At 43.9% G+C, this 21,470-nt stretch overlaps 1 protein-coding gene across 1 annotated transcript; it reads right to left on the bottom strand.

Moving 5' to 3' along the window:
• Nucleotides 1–205: 205 nt before the first annotated feature.
• TRIB2 (tribbles pseudokinase 2) lies at nt 206–21,004 on the bottom strand. Its single transcript, XM_084201548.1, has 4 exons — nt 20,934–21,004; nt 19,673–20,091; nt 15,387–15,679; nt 206–2,537 (listed from the first exon to the last, which is right to left on the bottom strand). The coding sequence occupies exons 2-4, from the start codon at nt 19,940–19,942 to the stop codon at nt 2,069–2,071; spliced, it is 1,032 nt and encodes a 343-aa protein (XP_084057674.1). The 5' UTR covers nt 19,943–20,091; nt 20,934–21,004; the 3' UTR covers nt 206–2,068.
• Nucleotides 21,005–21,470: the final 466 nt, after the last annotated feature.

A 21,470-nucleotide genomic window follows, 5' to 3' on the forward strand; every position in this document is an offset into this window, starting at 1 on the left:
TAGTAAAATTTTTGATGAAAAGGCTTACAATGTTACCTTGTAAATAAATGTAAGTGCTAAGTTTTCTCAGCTCACGGGACTAGGCAAGAGCCTGTCAGCAACACAAAAAATACCAGCTGAATGATCCTAAAAGAGGAAACTCTTGCAGCACCTCAGACATTGAATAAGAACACTGTTCACCACTGAAGTTTAGTTAAATATGCACAATTTTATTTATTGAAGAGATTAGGACAAAAACATTAAACCAAATACATGACAAAGCACCAGAGGCAGTAAAACCCCACCATGCACATCACCAATCTTTCCTCCTATAAGGTACTTATAAAATAAAAAAAGTCCTTCTTGACACAGCACCATCTTCAGAGTGTAAAAACATTACTCCTTTATATTCTTAGTTACCAAAATAGAACCAAGGCAGGTCAGCTGCAGCTAGCTTTGTCTCTTGATAAAGAACTGTGAAACATCCTCTTGAGAGTGGGACCATAACTTTCCTGCAAGGCAGGCAAATAGCATCCATACGTCAAATGCCAAGTAGCTGTACGCACATGCCACATACTATAATTAAGCACAAATTCAAGTAACATTTACATACTACAGAGTCCACATGTACCTACCCAAAAAACATGACCACTTCACAAAACGTATACAGGCAGTAATATCAGAACAACTGAGGTACTGGAAACACAAATATTTATGCCAAGAGATTTCAATATCATACAGCAATATAAAAGCGGTAATAAAAACATTTGCCAGTCTAAATCAAATAAAGCTATCTAGGAAAAAAAAAAAAAAAAGAAGCTAAATAAAAAGTTATTTAGGGACAGAAATACCTGAACAGAAAAGAAGTGTGTTAACTACAGCATGTAACATGTCATCCCAAGTCAACCCGTAATTGAAGTACTGGCTTAATACATCACTACTGTGACATTTTCTTCAATAAATAGAATAAGTCTTGACAATACAAAAGGTGCATATTACTGTGTATGTTTCAAGAGGAATATCTGTAATATAAATGTTCAGCTTATTAATACCCTCTTATTTCTTAGTCTGGACATAAACAAAAATGAAAATCAAACAATTCTTTTCCCAAGTGTAAAGGAATTCAAAGAAAAAACCCACAATACTCTTCCTCAATAATAAAGAGCCCTCTATTTACACATGGGCCAGTCAGTAAAGAAGAGATTGGTTCTCAGATGAAGACACCGTTAAGGGCTTTCTGCCCTCGCTAGTCATATACGTGCAGCATGGCAGATATGGAAGCCAGTATCTCATATATCTTAAAAAAAATTATACAGTTTTATTCTTTTTTTCTCCTATTATAGCAGTAATGCAGTTGAAAGTTCGAGTTGTAATAGCTTCCTGCAACAAACCATTTGACACAAAACAGAACAGCCTGTTAAATGACAGTTACTTCCCCTTAAGGGAACAACGCATTAAAATGTCATTTCCTGACAAGAATATTAAGTAGTTTATTTAGAAGAAATGACTTGAAAATAGCTATCAAGAGACATGAACTGAAATTTTGCTTTTTTTTAGCACCCACTTTTCATGTCCGTCTTTGTGCACCTAATTTTTTTCTTGTATTAATCCCATTAATTATTAGACATCTGATTAAAAAAGTTAGCCAATTGTATTTTCCCTGAATAATGGCTGAAGTTAAATATCTAACAGTGCGATGCCAAGATGTGAGCTGAGGCAAAAAAGTTTCTATTTGTTGTGAGTTACCACTGGTTTTAATGGAACAGAAACAGGAGTGATACAGCTGCACCAGAATTGGCATGTGCAGTCTCCTTGGCTCCAAAAAGGTGAAGCTACAATTGCTCCATGCTGCCTTTTCTCCTCCAAATCAATCTAACCTGATAGCAAGCTCCCCCCGCCCCCCCAATCTGTCCCCATGCTACATTTGTTATATTAGCTCCTTGTGGAGGTTCCTTTTCAATCTGAGGACCTCTGAGTGTCTTTTGCTACCAAGCTAGGCTGATGCAGGATGTGATTGAACGCGGTCAGGAAGGGCTCCTTCATGTGTCCATCTCCAGGTTGTGTACCTTCTGAACACCAGTCTTTGTGCTCAGTTAAAGAATGGGTCCAAGTCTTCTTCCATGTTGACATCAGGCACCAGCTGATCTGATACTTCCTTAGCACCATATCCTGAATTCGATACATTAAAATCTGTAGAAAACCATGGATGGTCCAGAATTTCCTGTGAAGTCAGCCTTTCTGATGGCTCTCGACGCAGTATGCTACGTATGAGGCATTTTGCCTTAGGGGATAGAGTTTCTGGAATGTTAAACTGCCCACGACGGATCTTGCTGAAGAGGGAACTAGGCTCAATGTCATGGAAAGGATAGCGTCCAACTAGCATGGTATAAAGCATGACACCTAGACTCCATACGTCCGCTGCTTTGCCAGAGTAGCTGCCATTTGTGTTCAAGATCTCTGGACTCACATAGGCTGGGCATCCATGCTTATCAGAAAGAGAGTCATCATTTCCTCTTAAAATATAAGCATCTTCTAGGCTTTCCAATTTCACTCTAGTCCTGTGGGGAAAAAAGAAAAAAAACAAAACACAATACTATCAAGGTAAGCAAACATCAAACACAAATTCTGGCTGTTGCAATTGCATCGTTACAATAGTCAATACTCTACAACGTTTGACAACTGCAGAAGTGCATCAGTTTAAAATCCCACTCACTGCAGTCCTTACAGATAAATTGATATTGTCTCTTCCATACTGGTTAGAGATATTAGACACATACAGGGAATACTGCCACATATACAGATACAAGATTTCAAATACAGACATGTCCAGTAAAGTCATTAACAAGTTTAATTAATAACTTATTAAAAAGTTCCTTTAAAAAGAGGAAAGGGACTGCCATATCCATGCTTTTGGTAATTTTACATAGACATGATTCCCAAAAGGGAACATAAACCTCAAGACCTCTTCTGAGCTAGATGCACTCTAACCTACCCATGTAGGATTCACACCCAAATACAAACCCAGTCCTAACTACACAAGGTTATTTTGACACCTTCATACTGGCAAAGCCACTCTGTACACCTGTAATTCCACAAGGTTTAACAGTAATAAAATGGTCACTCTGACCCTAAATGATCCCTCTGACCAGCCAACATTTCCCTATATTCCAGCAATTCTAAGAGAAATTGAGAAAGAGAACACTTTTAACAAATTTCAGTCTTCCCAAATAGAATTTTGGGCAAAGGGAGATCAGGTGAGCTGAAGGCCAAGATTAAGAGTAAGCTTATCTACCCAGCTGAGCCAGAGGAGCTCCTCACACTGGAAGGAACAGAGAAGCTGGCAAAGGACTTGCAGAGATGACAGGAAAGCCATATCTGGATTGCAAACTCCTGCTGCCTGCAAAGCACTGTGAACTTGTCATTGTGCTGCAGTAATTATCTCTGCAAGAGAATTTTCTTCCCTTATGGATATCACACAGAAGCAGAAAAAAATGATGCAGAGCTGCTTGTCATAGCACTAGATGAACATAACCTTTCTTTCCTTTCACACTGCTAGGCTTTGTATCTATATTTAAAAATCTCTCCCTGTTGGAGGCATCCAAAGGATTACCAGGTACCCTTCAGACTATTTCCCAGCAAAAGGTGGTTTAGAGAGCAGTCACTACAAGGCAACAGGGCTGGTCCAGTGCCTTGGGATGGCAGAGTGACCTAGCAGAAGTGCAGATCTTCCTTTTAACAATCTGGGGTCATAACTCAACTTGGAGTTTTAGTGCCCTCATCCCTCAACCCCACAGGTCTGTTGCCATCACTCTTAGCCCTGTGTCATGGCCCTGCTCTCCTACTACAGACACTGACAGGCAGGGACTGGACTTCATCCCAGAAGGCAGAACTTGCGTCTCTTGACTAAACCACGTAATTTAACAGGCATTAAAATAGACAAGGAGAGCCTTGTTTCTTAAATGTTTACTGAAGACAACACCGATTGAGCTTGAGCTGCGAAAGACATCTGGGCCAGCTTTGGCTTAGGCTTAGTTCCAGGGCAGCTCAGCCCTATCTTTTTTGAACCAACAGAAGAGCATTTTACTCCTTGGAGTACTCCAGAGGCAACTGTGCCATAAACTTTCATGACACTTGGACCTTTTCAACAGCTAAATACGTTTACTAGCAGAGGTGAAAGCCCCTCTGGCAACATGCCCCAAATGAGGAAGTCATAAATACAGAATTCCGAATACCTGGCTCCCAAGCACAGTGTGTCAGGGCAGCTCCTTCTCTCCTGAAACAGGCCAGTGTTTGCTCCTCCAGTTCAGTGCTGATGGGCATTGCTCAATACACCTGCTTCCTCATTAATTACCACTGCCATCCTAACAGTACTTCTGGCCATGAACAACCCCCTCATTAGCACTCAAACAATACTTGACAGCAGCAATGCACCTCACAGGAAGCGGGCTGCAAGGAAAAACTTAACTACAATTACCAAGACCACAGAAATTTCCCTCTGTACACAAAGCAGAGGGTCCACAACAGGAGAGTGACTTGAGGAGAGTCCTTTCACAAAGTGCTCAGCTTTGACACATTCCTGCACCTGCACAGCGTAGGAAGAGAAGCAAGGAGAAACGCCCAGAGGGAAAAAACATGCCAAAGAGGGCAGAGAACAGAGCAGAGGAAATGAAAGGGAAGGCAGGGACATGAGTTGTGGTTCCATTTGCATTGCCCACCTCAGTTTTTCCATAGAAAAGCATGTGTAGCAATAAAACAGTGGGGCCAGATACTCAAACATGCATTAAGTCACTGAACTGCCAGACAGGAAAGCATCGACTCACTCCTGCTAACTAACAGAAGCAGAACACACACACAGGGAGTGGGGCAGAGCAGGCTATTTATAAACAACTTCCAGGAGGGAATTCACCCCCACACAGAGCCTGCCATCCCAGTGTCAACAACACAGGGAAATGTTGTTTACTTTCCTATCCTATTTTACATTTCTGGGAGTTGCCAAAGACTTTAGAAAAACAGTTCAATAAGAAGCTTTTATATTACATAAAATTATTGGCACTCCCTGATCTCTCATTTCCTACAACGGACACAGTACAAAACCACAGAGAACAGGCTGCAAGGTGTGTCAAAAACTCTTATTTTTTTCCAAGAGAAGAAATAATTTCTTGACAATAAAAGAGAAGCAGCACACAAAAGCCATATCCCCATCTTGCTTTCCTTGCAAGGTGCTGCAGCCTCCACACCTAACAGCGGGTTTTGTTTAAGCAAGCAAATGGAACAACAGCTGGCCCTTATCTGCCTGCTCCTCTGTCAGCTGTGGGCAAATGAAAACACTCAAGCCAGGTTTTTCATCCTGCTGAGCTGACAGGCTTTGAGGAAACAAAAGGTCCCAAATTAAACAAAAACACAACCTTCAGTCCTCTTCCTCCTGCTCAGCCCCAAACCCCCAGCCAGCGAAGAGCCTCCCTTGTGTGCAAGGTGCAAGTGGTGAAATGGCTCCTCTGCAAGCAGGCAGTGCTCCTGCTCACCAGACATGCCTTTCCCTGGCAGACTGCAGGGCTGCATCCCCTGAGCACACACTGCCAGCTGCATGGCCTCAACATGGCTTTCTCCCCTCCCAGGTATGCCCAGGCACAACCTGGCTGTTCCCAGCTTCATTTGCAAAGTCCGGTCTCCTCGCAGTAGATGAAACACAGAGTTTCCATCCGTAGAGCAAGGAGAGCACAGGAGGATGGGAAGGGCTGTCTGACTTGACACAGCTGGCAACAGAAAGAGCTCACAGGGTGGCTCTGCCAGCACCCCTCCCCACCAGCCAGGACAGGGCTGGGCAGACCCACTGCAGCCCATTTTCAGGGACAGATTACTTTACCCACCTCAGCCTCACAGATGGAACGCGGTCTGTGCAGCGCTACCACTGGGCACTGCACAGGTGTGTGCAGACAGCAAATCTCAGCCCCCTTTTAGCAGTCATTGCACGTCTTTCCAGGCAATCAAAAAGCAGCAGCCTGGCTCAGAAGCTGCAATTTCCCAGTGCACAGCACCCCATCTCTGTGAGAAACAGCTTCCAGTTCTGCTGGTCTTCCTTTCCTCTGCATTTCAAGCAAAGAGCTCTGCTTTCTGCAATCCAGTGATGTTTTAGGGTTTGGTTTTTGGGTTGTTTTTGGGAGGGGAAAGCAGGCAAGGGAGTATGGAGGGGAATGGGAAAAAGGGGAGTCGAAGTCTAAATACAGAGAAATGCAGAGACCTGCTGAATGAAAAGCAATCTCTCTCCCCCACACGCCTCTCTCAGAAAGCACTGAAATCAAATAGCCATGAACAGGAATAAAAGCCAACAACAACAAACAGACCCTGAAAACTACAAGTCGATTCTGAGAACACAAAACCTCCACAGAAAAGGGTGGGGAGGGCATCCAACTGGAGATTAACTGGACAACCCAAAATTTGACATTTGTTAAGGCAAAGGACAGAAAAAAACAAACATGAAGGTGTGAAATCACAATCAACTTTGAAGTGCCTCCCATCACAGAGGGGGAAAAGGACAAATAAAAATAGTCCTCTGAAAACCTCTCATTCTCTAAATCATTAACTCACATCAGTCCCCACAAGAGGAAAAGGATCCTCACAAAGGATCCCCGCAAGAGAAAAAAGTTTTCCAAAAGCACAAAAGCACCAGCATTTGAGCTCGACAAACAGTTGCGACAAAATTAATCCCCAAAGTTCAAATGTAAGCCAGTGCCCCAGCCGGATGAGAATCACTTTGTACACGTACTGCAGGGCAACAAAGACTTCTGCCAACGCTTACGTAATTGCAATACATAATTTCAAGTTTTAATGCAGACCCCAAATAAGCACTTGGAAAAAGAGCATTATGCATCTATCAGATCATTGATAAAACAGTGCATTAGTTTAATGCATTAAAAAAAAATACAACCCTGAATCATGGCTATTTAAAAAGGGGAAGCTATTCTGCCTATGAATGCTTTCCCATTACTGGTGAATGAAACCACAGAAGTGCAATCAGAGGGCAGCAGCAGCCCTCGGACGGGAAATGCGTCTTTGTCCCCATAGAAACCGTCAGGGAAACCCATGAAAAACAATACCACTCTGAGTTTCTTATCAATATGCCATTCATTACTTGACTGCATTCAGACTTTGCTCTTCAGTAATGTAACAAAACATAATCAATTAAACGTCTTCCAGAAGGTTCTCTGATGCAACCTTCAGAGCACTCACCTCTGCCTTTGTTGCACGTCCCACACTTTTTTTTCAACAGGTTCACATTATTCTTCTCTCAAGAGCTTTGGGACTACCAGCAAATTGCTATCCTGCCTTTTGACACTGAAACCAGCATGTAAGAATCCAACATTCACACTTGCTCTCCAAAAGCAAACAATTTCCATACCAAAATCAGTTGAATTATTCAGAGGGCTCTAAACTCATAAGGAAGGAGAAAAAAAATGTTTCACATTTAAAACAGAGATAACAACTGATAGTCTGAGTGTTGCAGAAGAAAATCCCGTCACTGCAGTGAATAAGCAGTCAGTAGTAAAGGAGACTGCACCTGAATCAATGAAAGCAGGTGCCTCTGCTCTGTCCCCAAAGCCCTCTGTATGAGAAATAATACCTGAGCAACAGCTGAGCCAACCTTCCCATTTTGGGAACACTAACTGCAGACCAGGCCCACAATTTTTGCACAGCCACACTCCCCATATCACAGACAAACCAGCTGCTTTTGGAAGAGGCTGAAGGAGCCATCCTGCTACGGATACACCATCCAATTGTTACTTCAGCTGGGTAAAATCAAAATGTCCAGATTTACAAATTCTATGCAGCAGACTCTGGATATCAGGAAACAAAGATCACTGTCATCTGAATTACCATTTTTTTAATACAATTGCAGGTAAATATAAAATGGCAATTTCTAAAGGTGCTTCACAATATTCCTCCAACAGTAAAAGCTGAAAGCACCCCAGCAATGTTATCTCATATTTCAATATTATTCTGACTGAGACCAGGAAAGCCTTTCTCTAGGTAGAGGCATTCAAGCCATTGACTGCCCAGTGGATCAGGGATTGCTCCTAGGTGGCCAATAATTTACAGGTCATTTAATTGAGGTCAGTTGCCCACACCTCATCATAATGATGAGAAGAGCATGCATGCAATTAGAGTCACAAGGAGGCAAAAAAAAAAAAAAAAAAGAAAAAAAAAAGAAGCTCAACATTGGAAGCTTTTGCTAATCGATTTTTTTTTTTTTTAACCAAGGGAATCTCTCCTAAATAATGCAGAAGTAGGTATTCTTCATCAGGGAGGCAGTGAGACAGGGAAAGCAGTAATGAAAGCCCTGGCAGATGATTTGCAGCTTTGGTGAAAAGACTCCTTCTGAACTCACCACTACCCAATCTCCTTGGGGGCAGAGGGGCACACAGGAGCAGGAGGAAATGTTATGCCATCAATTTAAATCCTGCTCCTTCACCAATAGATCCCTTTCCATGGGTGTTCACCACACAACATCCTACACAATTTCAGAGAAGGAAAAAAACCAAACTCTGCACAAAGGCTGTTAGACAGCCTCTTGCATAATGAAACAGGCTCAAGGATATGTTTCAAAAGACAACTGGGACTTTCAGACAGCCCAGGTTTACAGGATGAACCTTGTTCCTAAGGGAAGATTCCTTCACTGGTACTTCCGCACAATAAGGAAGCCTCTAAAAATTACATCCCCCCCACCCTTCCTCTGCAGGGATGCTAACAGCACAGTCAGCCTTGCCTGCACCCCCCTGACATGCAGTACCCAGCAACTTAAGAGCTTTTAACTTGTTTTAAGCTGGTCTGGGCTTTTTCCCTACAGAATTCCACTTCCAAATGCTCTGACTCACCTCCAGGAAGGACTGGTGCCCCAAAGACCTCAGTTTTTCAACACTCAAATAGGATTGGTGGGCCAGCCTGTCCTGTAGGCTGCATACTTCGTTTCTTCCATGCCCTTATTGCCTAAAGACAAAACATGCTCCCCAGAGATTTGGTAGGTAGTGATGCATGTGTTGGGGTGCAGGCTGTGAAATCCATTGCAGACCCTTTCATGGAGGAGCTCAGTTACAATATCCTGAGCAATCCATTTTTCTAGAAGAATCTGACTCAGGGCAGCTACTTCACCACCTCGCTTTTATCCTGTTAGATTACACTGAAGATCAGAGTTTTAAAAGGCTGTGCTGTCAACCATATGCTGTGTTTCCCATCTTTTCTAGGATTTTTGATACAATGCATGATGAAGCTCCACAGGGAAAGAAGATGACAATTTTTTTTTTTTTAACATAACTGCATGTTGTGAAAACACCCCTGCACTTTCTGAGCTACAATGGGTGCTCAACATCTCTAAGGCCATGCCATTATTTCACAACCTTACTGAAAACCTTTTGCTTAGATGTCTGCAATCCTGTCTCCAAACAATACACATCTACCAAAAAAGCAGGTGCTCAAGACTAAATATGCCCCAGGTTGGCTCCTCTTTACAGTCTCCACCTTTCCTCTCCCTCCCAAGCCTGAAGCAATCTCCCAGTGTGATAATAAGGACAATTAAAAGAGAAGGCAGCAGAAGAATTTCACTCTGGCAATGCACTGCAGCTGTGGCTAGTTGGGCTCCTGCCTCCCTTTCTCACTCACCCCTAGCACAGGCATCCAGATACCCTCAGTCCCCACTCATAATTCAACAGGGACCATTTTGCAGCAAGTCTATGGATGGAGGTTTTCAAGTCTTCTAAAGCACCAGCTGTTGAACTGAGTTTGAGATGTCCTGAGACACATCTACTTCCAGGGACTACAAAGCACCTTTTGTCAGAGAGATCAGTCCCAGGATGGGCATCTCAGGAGAGACACTACCCAAGACTGACAGGACAGCCAACACATACCACAGCATCCTGCCTGGACAGGGAGAGTGAAGATGACAAGGCCCTACTGTGATCCACCGACACTCCAGGGGTAAAACCTGCTGCAAACTCCAGCAATGGCTACAACAGCAAAGGCTCTTGACACTCCTGGTCTCACTGAAAGGCCTTGAGCTGACTCAAGGTCCATTTGAGTTCCCATCATCATCCCAGGGCCAGACAGCAGCCAAATCTTCCCTGGCTTTTGCACTGATTTATAACCTTTGGCACAGCAATTAACCTGTATGACTATCTATGCCCTCAGGGGGAGATTTATGCACTTCAGAGGGTGGCTGTGCTGTTCACCACCTGCAGACAGCCTCCCTCTTCCCTCCTGCTGGGAAGGGCACCAAACACCAAACAAACTCAGTGCTGCTCCCAGAACAGGGTGAGAGAACAGAGACTTAGTAACCACACCACATAAAGGCAAAGGGGACACGAACCCCTCTGTGAAAAACAGTTGTACAACCACTTCACCTTCTACCCTAAGCCTCACAGCAGATCTGCTGTCCCTTAAGAAATCTGCCTTCCTCCCTTATTCTAAGAATAATAATTTCTAGTTTGAAATCTGACCTGTGAGTCTCCACTATTGAAGAACTTGTACTCTTTGGTCCTGTGGCCCCATTCAGGATAGTGCAAAGTGCTTAAATGACAAAACAGATGAAGACTGTTTTTATTTCTATATCTTCAGGTATTTTAAGAGCATACCCATTTTGTTTGATTTTCTTCCACTTTAGGACTCTCCTTCTAGGACTAAGGGAAAGCATTAACTTACATGTTCTCTATGGAATTCTGAGGGTAACAGCAAACTCTAACACATTGATGAAAAAGCTGCTGACCACATTATAATCTGACAAATACTGGGGAGAAAAGGTTACTACTGACTATAAAAAAATGAAAGGTCTACATGCAAAAAGGTTGGTATATGCATTTGTATTTTTTTGTGGGATCAGGTTTGTATCATGAGGATTAGAAACAACATAACTAGGTCATGTTAAAGCATCATCCACTCAAAACTGAGAAATTAAAGAGGAAAAATTATTCTAAGAGCACCAAGTAAATATGTTATGCTAACACAAGCTTTCTAAATTAGTGTATTGTACTGGCTGCATTCCCCTGGCATAGAGCAAAAAGTGTCAAATCCTGTTTATTTTTATTGAATCCCACCTGCCTCATATTTACTCAAAGAATAGAGGAAAATTATAATATCTAAATACCAAAATTATCTTAATTTTCCCTTCAACAAGTATGATGAATGTACAAGGTCTTTAAGCTTCAAATATTACGACAGCTAATATTTTAATATAATTAAAGGCTTAAAAACGCACTAAAGAAATTAATAATTCCCTGACAGCAGAAATGTTCTTGTATTAAGCAAACCATTGAAACAACCAACATAGAAATGCTTCATTTAATTCTGAGATCTTTCAGATGGCTCTTTCTCAAAGCATCTGCTATGTATCAGACTGATGAACTGCTTTATTAGCTATATACTGTGTATGGCACTATTTTTAGCACAACCCAAAAAAACCTGCCTGTTCTGCAGCATCATTATGGGACACCAGCAAGGAGAAGGGCACAGTTCTGCCCAAGGGCCTACTATGAGGACAGGCTGTACGTGGGAAATGGTAAATACCATGACATGAGCACAGATAAAATACTCAAAAGCAAGAGCCTCACAACAGCAATACTAACCTGGCTTCATACCCAGGACAAAAAAATATTAAACAACACAGACGGAAGGAGAAAACATTCAAGAACGCAGGTTTTATCATAGGTCATTCACTGTTTTGGATTCAAGTTTCATTCTGAAGTGTAAGGACACAGTTTTTGAAGTAACTGAGAGGTACTTTAGAAAGTCTGTTGAGACTCAGCATGGCAAGTCAGTGTTGTTTTCCATATATTCAGTGCTCTGGAAGTCACTACAATCACTTAATAGATGTGCTGCTGCTTGCTAACCCAGTCTTACAAAACATTTCCAGCCATGCTGTAATGTCTTAGAACTTCTGCTTCATCAAAATCAGCTGTAGGTATATGGAGTTTAACTCTGAAATTTCAATACTACAAGACTGGCTATTTCACTTATAGTTTACCAAGGGATCTAAAGACATCTCCCCCTAAAAAACACAACTGCACTACCTTTTATACAAAAGAAAAAACCCATGTAGCAACAGCACATGTCGTTTTTATGGAATGCAATTCACCCTATCTTCAAACTTCCTACAGTTCAGGATTTAAAGAAACTATAAATTAACCTTAAAACACAGACAATTTTTTTCTGTTTGTTTCCACAGTGGAATTCTGAGTTTCATTTTAAGTGCTAATGTACTTACACACATGCAATAGTGCAAGACATGATCAGAGTCTCTAATGGATTTAGCACATTAAGGAGAATACTTCTAGTATGATTAGGACCCCTACAAAATGCTCAGTGCTACCAGCCGACAACAATAGTTTATTCCGCCTTCTTAGCTCCCAGCTCATTAGAAACATCCCAAGGCACTGTGATTTGCAACATCCAAATAACACACATTTTTACTGAGGACACCAAGGTGAAGCTAAGAGCACTTGTGGTGCTGCTAGATCAGGAGCCCAAATCTTTGCAAATTCCAGCTGTAATTTAGATAATGGGAATGGGGTAGAAGAGTTTTAACACCGTATGCACCACCTGCAAAACTTCAGGAGCCCTGTTTTTTTACTGAACTACCATGATCTCATTAGGATCAATGAGAGATGATGTACTAAGAAATGCTTTAAAATTGATTTTCTTTTTTAAACAAATGGAACTACTTCCATATAACCTTCACATTCCCTCTGGCTCCTCCAGTCTGGCAGCTCCCAGCTAACAGCTGACAAGCATCTTACTTAAAAAAAAAAAAAAAAAAAAAAAAAAGGCACCAAGTTTTCCATTCATGTGTTGCCTGCACGCTGGATTTCACATCTTTCCTTCTACCAAAATTAAGGTCATGAGAGTCTTCAGGAAGAGGAAGTTCCAAAGTGGTAGATACTTAAAATGAACTGCAGAAAAACAGCCTTGAAGAAATAGGAAAAGAACTGCTAAGAAAGAGCTCCAATGAAGAGCAGGTGACGAACAGCAGCAGAGTTCACACACATTTTTCAAAACATCATTTTTATCTCTTCTCTCCCCCTCTGGTTCATTGTGAGCACCAGAGAGCAAGGGATGGTGCAGCACCCATCTGCTAGGCACGGCTGCTGACAGCAGCTCCTCGAGGACTGCTCAGCACACAGGAATCCTCAGCAGCAGCCTCAGACACATGGGAGCTCGGAGGGGTGCAAGCAACACACCAACACCTCTGTGAACTCTGGAGGACCAGGAAGATTTTTCATTTCTAAATATAGCAGGAGATTGAAAGTGATGACTGATTACAGTATGATCATCAGAGGATGTGAAAAAAGGCAGTCACTGCTGTTTGGTTCTATTTCTATCTCACATTATTTCATCTCTGTTTATTTAGCAGAGAAAGGATTACAATACCTTCCTACTTACAAACCAACATTACATCCAGAAGAAAACCGCATTATGATTATCTTAAAAATAACCAGCAAGTCCTATTTGACCTTTAAAGTGAATTATTGTATAATTAGCAGACAATGCTCAAAACTGAGCAACAGTGTCATTTTGCAAACAGCTAAGTTAAAAACATTCATAAAAGCCAACACTGCTATTACAGTACACACCACTTTTCTTGGGTGGCTGAAGGATTTGGCCCTGTGCCTCCTACGCTGCACTCCGTTCCTAGTAAGCAGCAGGGTAGGAGTTCAAGAGCATTCAGCTCGGGCCTACATCTGCTCCCACTGCACTGCTCTGAGCTCATGCTGCCTTCCCTTGGAGGAGCTCCTCCAAGTCCTGTTCTTCATGCAAAACCACACATGTTGACATACATCCCCAGGAAAAAAAATCCACTTAAACATTAGGACGCTATCAGCTACAAGAGAGAACAATCCCTCTCTCAACTATTTTGCCTAAGTTTTCTTCTTATCTGCATCAGAAGTTCTAGAATGGTGCTTAGTTATTAAACTGGGAGTAAAAGTTGTGGAAGTGCAGTTTATATCTACCTGCTCTGCATTTCTCTATGAATGGACATTAAGCTCATTTAATTTTATGTTTTTTTTAATTTGAAAGAGATGAGGAATCAGACCTTGGGGCTGCAGTAGAAAAATGCTTTGCAGACAATCATCTGAACTGAATTAAGAAGTGAAAATATATATTATTTTTCAAGTCTGTAAATAGATTAAAAGGAGAAGCCTATTTTGCAAAACTCAGATTGCAATAAAATAAAAGTAGAGAATATTTAAACGGGATGGATTGTCATCTTTATGATGTCATTTTTATTTTAAGACCAGGAGCTTTTCTTTCCTGAATGAATCGTGTACTAGTTTTTTCTAATTTTTAGATCACCAACTTCCTGAGCCTGTGGAGAACTTAGAGAATTTGGCTGTTGCTTGTAATTCCCCCAAACAGAATTGATATGCACTGGTTATTTTTAACAAAGCTCTCTAGAACATCCATTTCATTCTGTAGCAGTTTGAACAAGTTTTCAGACAATTTTTAGCATTCAGTTAAAAAGGAAAAACATCTCCCCATTCACTACCAAGACCAGAAGAAGCACAAAGGCAGGTTCTGCTCCCATTTAGATGTTTGGATTTTTTTTTAATGGTCACCTTCCAATTTAATCACTCTGTGAAAGCCTGACATGATTCTGACAGTATTGATTACCCTGATACCTTATGTGGAAGTTGCAAATAAATTCATTATTCAAGACAAAAGAAGACTGGTAAACAGAAGGAAAGAGATAGGAAATGTCCACAGGTACAACAGTACCACATCAGAAAGAGCACTTCAACAATATACCCAGAGCATCCAGTGCTATTTCTTTCCCTGTCTTCCCATGCTCCTTCCCCAAATCATTTACACAGGAGGGTGTCTAGGGAACAGCAGTTCCCCAAGTACTACAACAGCTGGTACTACAAACAAGCACCCCTGGTGCAAGGCAGTTTCAGTCTTACTATGATTAGTGACCACATAATACTCTTACAAGCAGCCTCCAGACCCTCCCAGCATGGAAAACAAGATGTCCTCAGAACAGTCCTACAGAAAACAACTGACTGCTGTTCCTCTTTACACCTCCCCACTGGAATGAGCCATTTCAGTCCCCAGTCCTCTTTAACATTCTCTTTTAACACCAGCAGCCTTTATAATCGTACAGCTCTTACACCAGACACCCTTTCAGAGGGAGACCTCCCCAACAGGAATGAGGAAACTCCCCTAGGTGGAGATGCAGAGGCCAAGGGCTGATGCAAACAGCTCTCTATACTTACTTTACTCCACAACCTAAGCCAGAAGGTAAAACGGCACATCCATCCCATGACCAGGTTGCAGAGGAAAATAAAGTGTACTACAAACAAAGGCTACAATATCCTGCAACTCCAACCACCTGACCTCAGGCACCCCCAGCCATAACGAGGGAGACTTACCTTTCTTCATCCTTGAAAATAAACTTCCGCAGCTTGAGATCCCGCAGTACCAGTCCACCATCATGGCAGTGTGCAACAGCAGAAGCTATTTGATAGAAGAGTTTGGCTGCCTCCTCTTCTTTAAGCTTCTTGCAGGTACGAACAAACGAATGCATGTCCCCATAGCTCCTTTCAAAGAACACATACGCTTTTGTCTCCCCAAGAATTATTTCAGTAATTTGGTTGATATTTTTATGCGCAGGCAGACAAAAACATGGTGCTAATAACTCCTGGTAGCAGCCAATATCAAACACCTGCAGGAACAATGACAGTAAAGCCAGGGTTAGTGACATGAAGGACAGTGAAGTCATGGTACATCTGATTCTCCTAACAAAACCATCCCTAAGTACAATTTATGTCACTGCCGAAAGCTGCACCGGTGTAAACAGGATGTCACAAACTCACAGCACTGAGGACAAGACAAAGCAGACTGCACAGCTCCACAGAGAAGACATGTAACCTTGACAGGAAAGGCTAGTCTTCGAAACTGGTAACAAGCATAGTTACATTAGCTAACACCTGATCAAATCTACAATGCAATCTAAATTAAGCTGTGAAGACCAGAGATGTGTAAGGGCAGTACTCAGAAGGAAGCGTGTGTCTTTTCTATTTTCCATCCAAATAAACTCATAAAAAATACAGCCAGTAGCTTTGTATTGAGAGAAGCTGTCACATTAAATCCACCCTGATACACATGCCTGGCTCTTTTGATTTTATTAACCCATTAAAGCCTTAAGGATTTTCAGGCTTAAAGTATCATCTATTGCTATTCCTATTTACTTCCTGCCTTTCTTTCATCTCTGAAAAACAGCAAAGTCACTTTCACTTTCCAAGTCTCAGTTCCACAATGGTTGTTTATAAGATCAGAAGGACAACCCGGGAAATAGCTCTGCCTGTTGGAGCACAGACAAACACCCTTCAAAAGGCAAAGACAAAACCACCCTGAACTCTCTGCATTTCAATCAAGTGCTCCATTAAAAGCAAAGTGTCCCTTTACTACTAAGTATGTTATCACTGATCTTATGAATGAGCTGTAAGAACTAAAAAAGCTGCTGGGAAACCCAAATATAAAAAGTTACTATAATCTAGTGATGACGAATGAATCAGTATTTGAGTCAATTGAGAAAAGACCACATTACAAGAAAATGAAAGACTTCATTGAGAATAACAGAAGTCAGTGTGCTAAAAGAGACTGAGCAAAGTATTGATAGGAGTGATTTTTATTTTTGATTATACTTGCTGCAGAGCAAGTATTAGCATTTCCACCAGCTCAAAAATTCGATTAATATGTAACTTACTCACGAGTGATTTGTTACTTTAGTAAAAAGAATTTAAGGTAGTCATGTGTCCTTCGAATGAAATATAAAAATGAAGAACTGGTCTAGTTCTCTAACCACTGTTTTAAACTGCAGTTGTTTTTTTCCTTTCTGTATTACAGCATTTGTGTTCTGACAGTGGGTATTTGTACCCTCTCTGAGAAGCAAATATCTTCCTGTTTTTTCTAAAGCTTTAAAAACCTTTAAAAATTGAGTGAGAAAGATGCAGTTCAATCAAAATTTACCTGAGGCTTCAAAACATGCATATTTTAATGCTTCAGAGCACAATCCTAATGAACTCCTTCCACAGAAGAGGAACCAAATCCCAAGAAACTGAGACACCCCCTCCTCACAGACCTCCTTTTCCTGTCACCTCATACCTGCACTGCCTTACCCCAGCACAAGGAAAAACAACCTTAAAGGCAGACTGCCAAACAGAGCCAGCACATTTTACGGGGGGGGAGGATTAGCACTGAGGCATTCTGGTGACATGGTGCACCAGGGAAGCAGAACCAGGGCAGGGAGGGGGTGTTGCTAAAATCCCTGGTGTGCAATTCATTCCAGAGGAGAATTCATTGACATTTGGATCTCAAAACTCGTAACTACTACATTATAAGTGAATGGCTCTTCTACAAAGCAGCTGCAATAAAATAAAATTTAGGCACGAATATTCATGTTGCTCAAACCCTCATGCAAAAAGACATCTTTCCAGAATTCTCTCCTAAACAAGATTATCATAATGTAAATTAGTTACATTTTGTGGTTCTCAGACTATGTTAAATAAGTAGCTCCGGATATGTACCAGTACTGTGTTTGAACAGGGGGTAGATAGGAAGCACTATCATACTGCTACACTGTCAAAAACCTTCTATAAAGGGCTTCTTTGTATCCCAGCTTTTAAGATCCCTGGCCTCAATTCAGCAAATGTCCAATAAGCTGCAGTTTGATTTAGGTCTCGCTGGGAATTAGAAGTGAGAAGTTCCCATTGTTTGGATGCCACAGAGCCTTGAAGCAAATAACGGCATCTGTACAGTCGGTGGGTGCAGCCAAATGAATCTTGAGAATCATCAGTATGTGTCTGCTATCCAACCCAGCGTTTCTGCAAGCAATCTCTAAGAGCATCTTCAGTAAGACACCAGAGAGCACCTCTCTTTGCCGGGAGGCTACTTGACAAATAGTTGTCATGATACTGCAGGCATTTTAAAGCACACATTAAATTAAGCTGAGTTCAGGACTGACAACTGCATCCTCAGAAACTAGGAAGCCAGGCTAAGATTGTATTTTTGGAGCACAGCTAGTAGTGCCTCGCACATATGGAAAAACTGATACTATTCAAATGTCAGGATCAGCTCAAAAACATACAGCTTAAATGGAAGGGAAAAAAAAAATAACGGCCCAGTCTTTGTGAGCTGCAGTTATACTGTTCATACTGTTATCAACAGTGCCTTAATCCTGCAAACCAAACAGGAAACAAAGAAGCGCATAGCCCCCGCTTTACTACTTGCCATGCAAGTTCACCTAGAATTTCATGCAGAGCAGCGGCTTTGTGAGATCTGTTTATTTCATGAAAAGATGCCAATGTCCTAGAGTGCAGCACTGTACTACTGCATCGAACTGGGCTTTCATTCTCGAAATTCTCATGTTCTGTTTCAGTTTGGTAACAAAGCATCCAGTTCAGCATGCAATATTAGTTCTTAGCAAAGCCATGGGCCTTTTTTCCCCTAAATAATCACATGAAGTCCTAGGCTGCCTTAACATCAGGTTCTATAACTCAATCAGTAAGCACATTTAAATTACCCTCTGAACTCCAATCTTCACAAATAGCAAAGAGGAGCAATTATTTTCACTTCTCTGCTACAGCCTAGTCCATAACTTTTTATGAATCAAGTATGAGAAAGTATGAAACAGTCAGCAACACTATTATTAATCCCTGGAATACTGGTAAGCTATAATACATCTACTTTTCCATCTAGAAATTTGCCAAATGGCATTAATTCCATAGTTTGGGAATAATACAAACACTGCAGTGTGTGCTGCAAGGTTGCAATTTGCTATGTAGTTATAAAAACTACTACTGGGTAGTAGTCCAAACTGAAATAGTTTGCTGGACCTAAGTCTGTCTCATTACAGACAGTAAGAATCAAAATTTGGGAACAAAGGATAACATTCCCTCAGCTCCAAAAGAGAAAAACACCCCTCCACAGATGTGCATGCACGCGGATTTCTTTTTCCCACAGCTCACCTTTTAATAGTAGGAGCAAATTGGGAGGAGACAGAGAAAAGCCGGCAGGCTACAAAGAGTGGGATAGCTATTCTGTCTGCACTTCTAAAAACCGTAGGTGTGCAGGTTTTATTCTTGCTCAGTTGGGCAGTGGGGGAGGATGTTGTTTGCAAACAACCTCCACCGTGAGGGAGCTCAGACTGATTAATTAGATGTGGTTCTTCTTTTTTTTAAAATCACTTTTAAGATAAAGCTGATGGCAATCTGCCCCCAGGCCTCCGCTTCTCCATCCTCTTCCGTAGCCAAAGCACAGAATTGGGGCAGTAAAAACCGAGGAAGTCAGCAGGTCCCAACACCTTAAAATTAGCTGGGGATTCCCTACTCCATTTTGAAAAGTGAGTGTGTGGAAGATGAGGCTTTCTCCTGGTCTGAACTCACGTTAAAACCTACTTCAAGAACGACTCTTTCCAGAAAAATATCCCCCTACCAATAGAAGGCAGACCTGGCTCCGGGCCATCGCTATAACGTGGCCATTGTCTGGAGAGAGGGAAAAGTTACAGGATTCGCCTATAATCCTGTCTCCCTGCCTTTTGTTTCTCTACTATTCAATAAATGAGGTACACGGCCATGCTCGCCCTCCTGCAAGACACGGGAAACCCAGGCGCGACAGGGGAGAACCGGGGGAGGGGGAGAACAAGGAGAGGCATTACCTTGCAAACCAGCTCCTCGCCGCTGTGCAGATGTACGGCTCGGAAAACGTGGTCTCCCTCGAGAGGCTCCAACAATAAGTATTTCCCGATGCAAGAAACGCAATGCGACAAGTTCGGGGTCTCCGGCGGGCTCGGCGAGCCTAGATTCGGGCTAAAACTCTGGCTTGGCTCGATGGACCGTATGGACGAGAGCTCTTCAAAATCCTGGGTTTTATTCCGCGGTCTCCCATATCGTGCTATCGTGATAGGGGTTGACCTTTGTATGTTCATGAGTATGGAGAAGACCAGCCGAGACGCTGCACCGGAGCCCTGGCGTGGAGCGCGGTCCCTCGCCCGTCCAGCTGCGGCTGCCTTTGTGTGGCGGGGGGGGCGGGAGCGGGAGCGCGGCGGCGGCGGGCGACCAGCCTCAGCGCCGCGTCCTGGGCACAGGGAGAGAGCGCTCAGCCCGCGGCCCTTTGTTCCCGCCGCCGGCCGGGCGCGCAGCGGCGCGGAGCAGCGCGGCGGCGGGGCAGGGGCGGCCGGGGCCGGGGAGCCGGGGAGCGGGCGGCGGCGCGGCCGGGGCTGAGCGGCCGCCGCTCCCGCGGGGCGCGCAGCGCGGGCGGTAACAAAAGGTCGGTAACGCGGTGTGCGCAGCGGGACCGTCCTTCCGCTCCCCTACGGCCCGGCAGCGCCGCGCTGCCGCGGCTAGGCTGTAGATGGCGCGGGAGCCTCGCCGCTAGCGCCCGGGGCGCTCCGAGAATGCCCCGCGAAACAGCGAGGGAGCATTTAACTTGGGCCGACAAAGGAGCGGGACCGCGGCGGGCGGCTCGGGGGAACCGCACCGGCACCGCGGGAGCGCGGCGGAGCGCGGGGCAGCGCGCACCGCTCCGCGCTGGCGGAAAGAAACGGGCTGTCGTTGTCGCGACAGAACAAAAAGTGCAAGCAGAGAATAGGGAGCGCTCCCACGCTCCCCCTGCGCAGCGGATTTGTGAGCGGGGGCTCGCTGCCTTCGCCGCGTTTAATGGAGTTCACGCACAAAGAAAAGAAAAACCGGCGCGGCGAGAAAGGGCCGAGTTCTTACCGCAAGGGCTGGGAGGGCGATAAGCGAAAGGCCATAAAGGACAATTAAACAGAATCGCTTTAAAAAAATAAATGAAGAGAGCAAATTTTGTTTGATGTTTTTTTTTTTCTCTTGGGGACAGAACATGGGGAGGTCAGGGTAGCCGCGCCGCTCCCCTCCACCGAGGCACCGTCTCCCCCCGGCGTATCAGTTACTACTTACGTGGCGGGGACGCTGGCTGCCTCCGTGCTCGCTGCCGGCCGCCGCACGCCCGCACGGTGCCCAGCGCGCAGCCCGACTGCCCCGCCGCCGCCGCCCGCCCCGGCCCGGCCCGGCCCGGCCCCGCCGCGCCCCGCCCCGGCCGCCCCGCCCCGGCCCGCCCCGCAGCCCCCCCGCGCCCGCCGCGCTCGGGGTAAACAAGGTGAGACGTCCTTCCGCAGCCCTGCCGAGCCGCGCCGGCAGCTCAGGGGCGGCCCGCCGGCTCGGGGTCCTGGGGGGTATCCCGGCGTGTCCACCGGCGTGTCCACCGGCGTGAGCAGCGCTTGCAGCGGTGGGATGCTGACCGCAGCTCCCCCGCTGACAGAGCTCCGGCAGGTCCAGCCTTTCCGGGGATTGCCCTTGCGGCTGGGGTCGAGATGTTGGTATTAATTTTAATATCAAATAAAATAATAACAGTAATAATGGTAGTGGCTTTAGCTGCCCTAAAAGCAGAGTCCGCTCGGCTGCCGGGCGCGGGGGCTGATGCGGTATCTCATGTGC

Source organism: Fringilla coelebs (assembly GCF_963513975.1).
Source record: "Fringilla coelebs genome assembly, chromosome: 3".
Taxonomy (NCBI): Eukaryota; Metazoa; Chordata; class Aves; order Passeriformes; family Fringillidae; genus Fringilla; species Fringilla coelebs.